This window comes from Myotis brandtii, unplaced genomic scaffold (assembly GCF_000412655.1).
Source record: "Myotis brandtii unplaced genomic scaffold, ASM41265v1 scaffold291, whole genome shotgun sequence".
Taxonomy (NCBI): Eukaryota; Metazoa; Chordata; class Mammalia; order Chiroptera; family Vespertilionidae; genus Myotis; species Myotis brandtii.
Genome location: NW_005361118.1, coordinates 557,424 through 569,573, shown reverse-complemented (window position 1 = coordinate 569,573; position 12,150 = coordinate 557,424). Strand labels below are relative to the sequence as shown.

Genomic DNA, 12,150 nt, shown 5'->3' with positions numbered 1-12,150 from the left:
ATTGACCTCCAGGCCAATTGGCTGTGAGAATCAGCTGTGTCTGCAGTGGGAGAACTTCTGTGCTGGAGACACCCCTCCGGGGCAAGACTTGCTTCAATGGGGCTTTGGTGCTCACTGAGTCTGCCCCCTGAGTGTGTCCTTTCTGAATCCGAGGAGCTGCAATCTAGATGGTCCCACTCTGACCACCGGGCACACTGGCTCCTGGATCTCTAAGGAGGTGCTAATCTAGCCTCTGCCTGAGGCTATCCAGCAGGGGCCAACTGTGACGCAATGCAAGTTGCCCTGGGGTCTTGGGCCAGCTGCAGTTTTTTAGGTAATTATCAAATTTCAAAGGGCTAGGCCTTTCATATGCAAAAGCCTCCATGTATGGCTTGGGCGGGGCCGGGTCCCAGGAGATCAACAGGGCGGAGCTAGCAGTTATGGCTGCTCTCAGTCCTGCCCTCAGAGGCCCTGCTTCTCAGTGTCCCGGCAATCACTGCAAGCACCCCCGAGAGAAAGCTGCCCTCGAGTTCAGACCGATGCCAGACAGTCCAGTTTCTCCCGTATGAGTCTGGGTCCCCAGAGCCTCACCCGAAACTGGAGCTCAGAGCTTGAGACTCCCTCCCGATTGAAAAAGACAACCGTGTCCTCAGCCGCCAGCCCTCTCCGAATGCGCCTCTGTACCTCTATATTTTACTTCCATACCGCACCTCCTCTGAATCTTGGTATGCTTTTCTCTTTTCTTCTAGTTGTAGAGTTTCCACTCAGCCAGCCTTTCTGTGGTTCTGGATGATGTCCATTCCATCTTTTAGTTGTATTTTTGAAGTGGTTGTGCGAGGCAGCAATCTCCGGTGTTTACCTATGCCACCATCTTGGTTTCTCTGACTGTTTTTCTTGATTTTAGAGAGAGAGGAAGGGAGAGGGGGAGAAATAGACATCAATTAGTCGCCTTCCATATGCACACTGACCGTGGATTGAACCCGAAACCTGGATATGTGTCCTGACTGGGAATTGAACCAGCGACCTTTTGGTGCACAGGATGATCCTCAACCAACTGAGCCACACCGGCCAGGGCAAAAGATTTTATTTCTTATGAACAGCATCATTTAAAGATATATTTTATTATATAAAGTAAAATTCCACAGTTAAATTTTGGTTTTTCTTTTTTGAGGATACTACACTTACTTATTTCTGTAATCTGTATTTTATTGCCTATATAGATAGATGCTTAAGAGTTTCTGTGATCTAGTGGAAAGTTTATAGTCTTTGGAGTCACATAGATCTAAATTTGAGTCTTGGCTCTGCATTTGCTAGTTACTTAACATTTCAAAGTCTCAATTTTTTTGTCTTGATAATATGGATGGTCTTATTTACCTTGAACAGTGATTGTTAAAAATAAAGAAGATAATTTTAAAATTTACCTGGTAGAATGCATAATATTTAATTGATACTCAATGATAAATGCTTTTTGAATCCCAGCTTGCTCTTTCGCAAGGGGTAGGGTGGCTTGCCTATTTCATATAAAGTAGAAGGTAACGTTTTTGCCTATTTCATTTTCATTTTCCATAAGAAGCAAACATTGCCAACTTTTTATCTATGTCCTATATAATAAAAGGGAAATATGCAAATTGACCCTAACAGTGGAACAACCAGGAACGACCAGTTTCCATGACACACTCTGACCACCAGGGGGCAGACTCTCAATGCAGGAGCTGCCCCCTGGTGGTCAGTACGTTCCCACAGGAGGAGCTTCGCTCAGTCACAAGGTGGGCTGATGGCTGTGGGTGCAGCGGTGGTGGTGGGAGCCTTTCCTGCCTCCTTGGTAGTTGGACATTCCCCGGGGGCTCCTGGGCTGTCAGAGGAATGCCCGATCCCCTGGGAAGCGGGCCTAAGCTGGCAGGTGGACATCCCCCAAGGCGTCCCGGACTGCTAGAGGGCACAGGGCGGGCTGAGGGTCCTCCCTAGTGCACGAATTTTTGTGCACCGGGCCTCTAGTATATATATGAAAGCCTAAGTGACCAGCCAACTGGCCGGTAGCTATGACATGCAATGACCACCAGGGGGCAGAGGCTCAACGCAGGAGCTGCCTTATGACAACAACTTTGCAGAGTACCCTGATGCACTCTGGGACCCATTAGGGCAGCGGTTCTCAACCTGTGGGTCGTGACCCCTTTGGCGGTTGAACGACCCTTTCACATGGGTTGCCTAAGACCATCCTGCATATCAGATATTTACATTACGATTCATAACAGTAGCAACATCTGTAATGTATGAAGTAGCAACGAAAATAATTTTATGGTTGGGTCACAACGTGAGGAACTATTTAAAGGGCCAGATGGTTGAGAACCACTGCATCGGGGGATGTCAGACTGCCGATTTCAGCCAGATCCCTGCAAGCCAGGTCGAGGGACCCCACCGGTGCACGAATCCGTGCACCGGGCCTCTAGTTCTTTCATAAGAAGCAACATTTCAGTGGTCATTTATAAGAGTGATCTTAGCAGAGCAATGAGAATTCTTATGATCCTTCTACTTTTGTATCTGAGACCTTGAAGGAACCTCTAAGAAGTCTCTCAATGGTGGAAGTTAGGAGATTTATCTGGCTGGGATCTGCTCATTGAAATTGTACTCATAAAATAAAAGGTCATTAGCGGGGCAGTTTTAATGGAAATTTGTTTGAAAGCTTTTGTATAAAACAGCAAGATGCCTGGCTGGTGTGGTTGAGCATTGTACCATGCACCAGGAGGTCACAGGTTCGATTCCCTGTCAGGACACATCCCCAGTAGGGGGCATGCAGGAGGCAACTGATCAATGTTTCTCTCTCATTGATGTTTCTATCTCTGTCTTCCTCTCTGAAATTAATAAAAACATATTTAAAAACAAAATAAAACACCAAGATACCAGATTAAGCTACAGGTCACTTATATAGCTTAGACTTCTTGATATTTGCTTCATTGGGCCTGGGAATAATAAAGAATTTCCTAAAACCATATATTTTTTTTGCTGCCCTAAACTTCTATATTCTCCTTTAATTTTTTTTTTTTCAGTTAGGGCATTAATATGCAATCACTAAACTTGGATTAAAGGATGGCTGTCTTTAGGAGATTTTATTTTTAGAACTGAGATCAACTACAGTTCAAAGTTGCCATCAAAATAATTTTCAGAAAAAAAATTTGGCTGTGACTAAATAGAATCTGGCTCGAATACTAATATTAGCAGTTTTCTTGCTAAGTTCATTATAAAGCTCGGTAAAATCATCTAGAGAATTACACTTAAGATGATTCAAAATAGTGATGGTTAATTGAGAGATTATTGGATCTTCCAATTTTTTTAGATATTTAAAATATGGTGAAATATATAATGTTTGCTGGGGACCTTCACTATAGGGCATTTATTATATTTCTCATTTTCTAACCTTAATCGGTGATTGACAAGCAACCCACTCCCCTTAAAAGCTACACACATGTAGTAAAGTGAGAGCTATTCTTTTTTTAAAATATATTTTATTGATTTTTTTAAAAATATATTTTATTGATTTTTCACAGAGAGAAAGGGAGAAGGGATAGAGAGTTAGAAACATTGATGAGAGAGAAACGATCAGCTGTCAGCTGCCTCCTGCACACTTCCCACTGGGGATGTGCCCCAAACCAAGATACATGCCCTTGACTGGAATCGAACCTGGGACCCCTGAGTCTGCAGGCCGACGCTCTATTCACTGAGCCAAACTGGTTAGGGCTAGGTGAGAGTTATTTGATCATGTTTAAATGTTAATGCTGAGGAGCAAATAGGATCATGTTGAAGTTATAGAGGAGAATTGATAATTGATATAGCCTGAGGATGATAGCCATATTCCTAATGAGTGATTAGACCTAGAGGAAGTAAAATATTTTCCTTTGTAATAGGGGAAGATAAAATTATGGATATAACTTAGCTAAGTTTACAGATGTGATTATGGGAAGCAATGGTTTATTTTCTCCATGAAGTATGAGGTATAGAAAATGACCCTGTTGATGCAAGTGGCAGTGGAGTTGGTATAGATGTAATTGGGAAAGTGAGGATTTGACATAGCCACTGTGGAAAACAAGAGAGAGCTAATATGCAAAGCTTAGAAGGATTTCTGGGCTGCAGAAAGGTGCACTGATGTTGAAAATTAAGAATATACAGTAGTACCGGCCTCTTAAGCTATTGTTTTTCTGCTATCAGTCCAGTGGCCTGGATATCATTACAGTGAAGGCAAACATTTAGATTTACCCAAGGTTTGGAGGTTGGCAGATGAGTACAGCTGGTAGAGACAGTGTGGCAGTGGAATGGGTAGAGGATGTTATCAAGAGAGTGCTTGAAGTAAAGGACAATGAAAACCAAGCTGGTTGGGGAAAGAGGTAATGAAAGGAAGGTATTATAGATAAGGAGAATTTAGCTGGGTCAAGGGATAAAAGATCTCAGTGAGAGAGAAAATCTTTATTAGAGTAACTGGGTGAAAGAACTGGAAATTTGGGAAACTGTAGCCATAGAGTAAAGTGTTTAAGTACTTCATTTTGGAAGTGATGACGTTTCTTTGTATTGGCCAGGGTGTTCTGATAAAGTGAGGAGAAAGTCATTGAGAAGTTTCAAGTTTAATTAGATGTCCATCCAGACATTGAAGCCACTCAGGATGATACAACTTGGGGAAGAAAGAAAGCACAGAGCAATGTACTAAAGTTATTAATGAGCTTGATAATCAGTGAAATTGGTAGATGCCCTTAATGAGGAGTAGAGAAGAGAATAGTATTCCTGAGTGACTTGAAGCTCAAAGGAAAAGATCTTTCTTACAGGAGATAAGAAGGGCATTCAAAGGATCTGAAAGGAGTACTGAGGAAGAGGAGGCCTACTGGAATCCTTAGAAGTGTTTGGCATGTATTAAGAATGACCTTCCATCCCACCATTAAAAAGAATGTAGAAAAGCCCTGGCCAGGTAGCTCAGTTGGTTAAAGCCAATGTTGCAGGTTTGATTCTGGTCAGGGCACCTACAAGAATCAACCAATGAATGCATAAATAAGTGGAACAACAAATCAATGTTTCTCTCTCCTTCTCCCTTTCTCCCTGTCTCTCTTCCTTTCTCTAAAATCAATAAATAAATTTAAAAAGAAAGATACAGGAAAAGTAGTATCTTTAACTAGATTTCAGTAAAGACAAAGCACAGTGGGATAGTCAGTGGTAGAGTTGATAGTTTCTTCAACTTTCTTTTTATTAAAGATCTTAACAGTTGGTTATATAATTATATATTTTTTCAATACACAAATTTTCAAAATTACAGATACAAGAGTTCTCAGAAGTCAACAGATTGGTCTGGAGTAAAGAAGCCAATTTACTTAAGTAAATTAGGTAATAACTTTGCAGAATGGTCAGCATCTTGGGCAGGTTATCTTATAACAAAGGTAAGAGAATTCTGTTAAGAATTTGTTCCCTGAACACAGAAAGTCTAAAAGAAATGAGAACATCTATCTGAATACATAGCACACACAGGAGGCACTGAAATATTTATGTTGACAATGATATAAATTTTTGTAGAAAATATTTACTAATAAAGAGTAACAATTTCTCTATTGCTACCAGTTTCTGAGTAAGGAGGTCATTGTTTTATCAAATTACTGTGGTCTTAATGTATTTGTAAACATTATTACTTTATGTTTGTTCATTTTAAGTTGTAAAATACTGTTTAAAAGGAAGTTAATGCTTTATCAGAGTTCATTACATAATAAAAAATTCTTTATGTAGTAAAAGATATATTCCCCTTTATTGGTTACTTTTAAAAGAAGATACATGATCTGAACTTGCCCCAAAATAAAAATAAAGATTTTTTAAAAGTTGAAATTTCATAGAAAAATAGAGGTATAGTTCTGATAATGAAATTTTTACATGCCCAAAAACAAAAAGGTATTCTGTGTTCCAAAAAAATGTTTAAGGCATATTTATAATCCACAACTTTTAAAAAGTTCATATTTCTGTTAGTGTTTAAAATATTATAATAATTTATATTGATAATTTTAAGAAAATTTCTGTCATTTTTTTATAAACACACTGAAAATATAATATGTGAAATGTAGAACATAATTGCTTCTAGCAATGGAATTTTTTATATTTTTTTTAAGTGAAGCATTTATATTTGAAGAAGGGAGGCTATAGAATTTTGTAAGAGAATAGTACTGTAGGTAAATCAAAGGATAGGTCATATTAATAAAATTTGACTCTAACCCTAAGTAATTTAATTTTCTATTAAAATTTTTTTCTCCTATAGTTAATCACTGTTTATTACTTATTAAAATGTTAACCATATGTTTAATGTGCTGGCCCAGAGCATACTTTTTGGTTATTTTACTCATCTGTGTGCTCAGGGAATTAATGCTCTAAACTTAATGTTAGCTAAGTAAAATATACTGTAATCAAGGAAGTTAATCTGTAACAAAACATGGTGCATTAAGAAATGAACTGTAAGGGGTGAATACCATTTATACTGAGGTAGTTGGAGCCCAGGTAGCTGTATTGCCTATAGGGATCTCAGTAGTTCAGGCACTTGGGGGTGTTTAGAGTAAAAAGAGAGGCGGGGATCTGAAAGCTGCCTTGCTTGAGTGCATATGCCTCCCTTTCTATAATAGAGTACCCACTCTGTAATCTCACATGTTTTTCTTTGACATTAAAATTACTCACTTTCCCTCAACCATTGAGTTTACAGGTTCGGCATGATCTTGCCAGTAAAATTTTCACCTGCTGTAGCATTATGATGAAGCATGATTTCAAGGTGACCATCTATCTTCTTCCACATATTTTAGTGTATGTCTTGTTGGGTTGTAATCAAGAAGATCAGCAGGAGGTAAGAGAGATTATTTTACTTGGGTTCTCTTTGTCCAAACATTTGTCCAATATATTAGAAAGGCTACATATTAGTAGGAAATGTAAATCAATACTATGAATGTACATGTCTAAAGGCATACAATATCCTCTTTAAACTTTTAATTATAAAAAAATTATATATGCTTAGTGCAGAAAGTATATAAAATATATACCCAAATAATCACAGAACTTTTGAGAAGGATACATAAGAAAATATTAATAGTGGTTTTTCCTGAGAAATGGTACTGTGAATTAGGGTAGGGGAAGGAGAATATTTTATTATTGACTTTTATAATATTTTGTAAATTCAATTTTTTAACTACATACATATAGCACTTTTAAAAATGTTTCTTTTTAACAGCCTAAGTAGCATATTACTATATTCTTAATGTAAAAATTAAAATTAGATGAATAAATCAAAGTATACTCATTAATTACTATCCTAATCCTAAATCCTCAGAGGTCATTACTGCTAATTAATTTGATATATTTTTTTTTCAGGCCTTTTTTTTTTTAATGCAGTTGGTTCTGTTTTGTTTTTTTATGGTAGTATCATATTGTAGGTATTGTTCTGCAACTTTCTTTAATTAATTAATTAAGAGAGACAGTGCCACCTTTTATTAGTGCTCATAGTATATTTCCATTTTATAGTTGTATGATGATTTATTTAAATATTGCCATAATAATATTGATTATTTCCAATGTTTTGCTTTTACAAACAATGCTATGGTGAGCATGACAATTCTTACCTGTGGAAATGTTTGTGTGTGTGTGTTTAGGGTGTATTCCAAAAAGTAGAACTGTTGGATTATATAGTATGTACATTTAACATTTTATTAGAGACAGCAAATGTACATACAGATTTATAATCCTACCAGTTCACAAGTCTATCCATTTCCCATACACTTGCCAGTACTTGATATTTTCAAACATTTAAATTTTAGGCAACATGATGGGTAAAAAAAAAAAAGACATTTTATTGTTTTAATTTGTGTTTTTATTATTCCCAGTAGTTATGCTTGTTGGCCATTTGGATTACTTTTCTATAAACTAGAGGCCCGGTGCATGAAATTCATATACTGTAAGGGGGAGTGTCCCTTAGTCCAGCCTGCACCCTCTTCAATCTGGGACCCCTAGGGGGATGTCCGACTGCCGACAGTTGGACATCCCTCTCACAATCCAAGACTGCTGGCTCCCAACCACTCGGCTGCCTGCCTGCCTGATTGCCCCTAACCTCTTCTGCCTGCCAGCCTGATCACCCCCTAACCACTCCCCTGCTGGCCTGATAGATGCCTAACTGTTTCCCTGCCAGCCCTGTTGCCCCTAACTTCCCTCCCCTGCCAGCCTGGTCCCCCCCAACTGCCCTCCTGTGCTGGCCTGATCGCCCACAACTGCCCTCCTCTGCTGGCCATCTTGAGGCGGCCATCTCTTGACCACATAGGGACGGCCATCTTTGTACGAGGGCATGATGGTCAATTTGCATATGACCTCTTTATTATATAGGATTACCTAGTCATATCCCATTACTTATTTGGAAAATGTGGGTGTCCTTTTTAATTAATTGGTAGGAGTTCTGTATATAGTGTGGGACCAATTTGTGCCAGTTCATATCTTTCAAAAATCTTACCCAGTTAGTGGTTTTCTTTTTAACCTTTGTTTATACCTTTTACATGGAAAGATTTAAAATGTAATGCCAAATTTATCAATCTTACAACTTTTTAATTTTAAGCCTTTTATATGATGACTTCTCTTAATTCAATGTCATGAATATATTTCCTACATTTAAAAAAATTCTTTTAATTTTTCATTTAGCTCTTTAATTACTCTGAAATTGACTTTGTGGATAGTGTGAGATATTGTTTTAAGTTTTTTGCTACTAGTTAATAAATAGTTTCATTATAATTTATTGTATAATCTAGAACAGGGACTTTCAACCTTTTTTTATCTCATGGTATACATAAACTAATTACTAAAATTCTGTGGCACACCAAAAAAATATATTTTGTGCCAATCTGACAAAGAAAATAGGTAGATTTTGATTCATTCACACCAGATGGATATTGTTGTGTTGGCTGTTGTAATTTTTTTTGTTTGACAACCTAAGGGAAAAGAGTTAAGTGCCCCTAATTAAAATAGTCAGGTATTCCATGTTTTAAAAATTCTTGGTGGTACCTCAGTGTGCCGTGGCACACTGGTTAAAAACCACTGATCTAAAAGAATTTTAAAATATTTTTGTGTTTACATTTATTACTCTTTTACAGTAGGTTTTCTTTTTATTGGTTTTAACTATAGATGAGAAAACTAATTTATTATTAAGCCATGGTGGGTTTTATTTTTTTAGTTGTTGCTTTAGAATGGTTAGTCTTATATATTAGATACTAGTAAAATGATTATTATGTAGACATTATTAATTATAAAATGATTTATTTCAGGTTTATGCAGAAATTATGGCAGTTCTAAAGCATGATGATCAGCATACTATAAATACCCAATACAGTGCATCTGACCTGTGTCAACTTAGTACACAGACTGTATTCTCCATGATTGACCATCTCACACAATGGTCAAGGCACAAATTTCAGGCACTGAATGCTGAGAAATTTCCACAAAGCAAATCAAACAGAGATAAGGTAGACTCAATAGGTGAGTCATAACTTCTGTTTATTTTTAATCTTAATTATTAACAAATTAGCTCCTTTCTGGATCAGTTTTATAATTTAAGCATTAGCTTTTAAAAAACCTATGTATTTTTTTTTTTCTTGGCCTTTTCACTAAGTAATTGTAGTGAATTTATAATTAGAAAACCTCTCTTTTAAGTTCTCAGTCTCATTTCCTTGGGCAAGACACATACCTAATTTTTCTTTATATAAAATAGAATTAATATTATCTCTCTTAGTAGATTGAGGATTAAATAAGATGATGAGCCGTAACCGGTTTGGCTCAGTGGATAGAGCGTCGGCCTGCGGACTCAAGGGTCCCAGGTTCTATTCCAGTCAAGGGCATGTACCTTGGTTGTGGGCACATCCCCAGTAGGGAGTGTGCAGGAGGCAGCTGATCAATGTTTCTAACTCTCTATCCTTCTTCCTTCCTCTCTGTAAAAAAATCAATAAAATGTATTTAAAATAAATAAATAAATAAATAAATAAATAAATAAATAAATAAATAAATAAATAAATAAATAAATAAATAAATAAATAAATAAATAAATAAATAAATAAGATGATGACTATATAAACTGTAAAGTGTGAAATAAGTGCCTTGTTAATATTGTTATTAACCTACTCTTCACTGTTAACTCATTTACTGCATGTCACCTCAGTGTATTTGCATGTGTATACATATCCATGTGCATATACATACGTATACATATATATGTAGTGAAGTGTTCTTTGTCCATTTACACTTGTGAAATACAGTAAAGCCTCAATCCTGTGCATCTCGATTTTAGTATATGTACTGCCAAAGAGAGCGCTGTGGACCTCTATTAATGGGTAGGATTTCCGGTCTATATGTCATAAGTGAAAATTAACATCCTATTAATTTTTAAATGCTTTTAACCAAGATTTGCTTATAATTAAATTAACAGGTTATTTTTTTTTGTTATTAATTCACTGTCATTTTTAACAAATAGGCCATATGTTGGAAAAAACACTGAGTAATTTAGCTGACATAAATAAATATTACCTATCTACAACTAACTATAGTCTACATATTTAAATCCAAGTGTCACCCCTGTAAATGTTCGGGGAATGATCAGCACATGATCACCTGCATTGCATGTGGTAATTGGTTCTACTGTCACCAGGCCTGACTTTTCTGTTGCAGTTTTAACTCCTGTAGGCTGATGTTCCCAGTGCACTAAGCCACACACCAGCCATGTGCATTTGTTTATTCAAGGCGATCGGTGAATGCGCGCATCTACTAGACCTATTCAGTATAAATTTAAAATTACAGTAATACATATAGAAAATTCTTCTGTGAAATTAAACTTTTTATACATACTTAATTTTAATTACACCAACGTGTCTACATAAGTAAAAACTGGTAAACTAATTTGTCAATTTTTTAACATATGCATTCGGAAAATTTGTATTATTATATAATGGACTTTCAGCTTTAACGGACACACTCCCTTGCCCAAGTTAGTCCTTTACATCAAGGTTTTACTGTACTCCTTGCAATCTTTTTCACATTTAAGTTTTCAATTTCAAAGGAGATTTTAATTTCATGGCCTTTCTCTTCATTTCATTCATTTTATCCTTTTTGTTTTCCTGTCTCTGGCACTGTTTGGTATCCAGCAACTCTCCAGATGTGCATAATACATGTTATTACACTACACCCTGCTGTTCTTACTATTGTTCTAGTTTTTTTCTGTGATATTACAATTCCTAGTAAGGTGACTAAAAGGAGAATCCTACTAGAGCTAAAAATGACACCTGCCTCTCTGATATGAGCAGTTGGTGAGAAGAATTACGTTATTAAGACAGTAATGGATACTCTTAATATAATGGATACTCTTAATGTCTTTGAACCTTTTTTTTTTTTTTCATTCTTATTGCAAGTAGATGAAGTATGTAATCTGTCTGCTTCTGTATATTTCAGCCATGTATGTTTTCCCCCCAGGCTTTGAGGCTAATTGAAAAAAAAAATTGATTAACAACTCTTAAAGAGGTCTTCACTGACACAGTTCCCTATACCTATTGAAGCGCATACATTCCTGTTAAGCACAGTAGTTTATTTTTGTAAAATTTTTTGAACTGGCAATAATTATATGTTTGGGAGAATTTTTTTCCCCCTCTGGAATATGGCTAATATATTTCATATTAGTTTAACATTTAAATGTTTTTTTCTGTTTCTACATGTGAAAATGGGGCTATTAAACCAAGTACGAACTCTGTTATCACCATTTTTACTAACATTGCAATGAAAATTAAAGATTTTAAGGACAGTATTTGTAATGCTTCTAAAGTATAATACCCTTAGCATTTCTTATAATTTGAAATCATATACAAATATTTATGAAAGTAAGGGACTTATTTTAAATATAATTTCTCTTAAATTTACTATCTTGATTATTTAAATTTTGGAAAAATTTATTTCTGTTTCCTGTTTTCTACATACTATTATGAATCATTATTAAAAACAATATGCCCTAGCCAGTTTGGCTCAGTGGATAGAGCGTCGGCCTGTGGACTGAAGGGTCCCAGGTTCGATTCCAGTCAAGGGCACATGCCTGAGAGTTGTGGGCTCAATCCCCAGTAGGGGGTGTGCAGAAGGCAGCCAATCAAAGACCCTCTCATCATTGAT

The 12,150-nt window shown here is 36.4% G+C and overlaps 1 protein-coding gene across 1 annotated transcript in view; it reads left to right on the top strand.

The window, feature by feature from the left end:
- Positions 1 to 12,150, top strand: part of ATR (ATR serine/threonine kinase) — a 147,761-nt gene that overhangs the window by 79,722 nt on the left and 55,889 nt on the right. Inside the window, exons 24-26 of the mRNA XM_014542147.1 lie at positions 5,270 to 5,390; positions 6,686 to 6,823; positions 9,276 to 9,486. Coding sequence (XP_014397633.1) covers positions 5,270 to 5,390; positions 6,686 to 6,823; positions 9,276 to 9,486 — 470 coding nt within the window. The remainder of the gene's footprint in view (positions 1 to 5,269; positions 5,391 to 6,685; positions 6,824 to 9,275; positions 9,487 to 12,150) is intronic.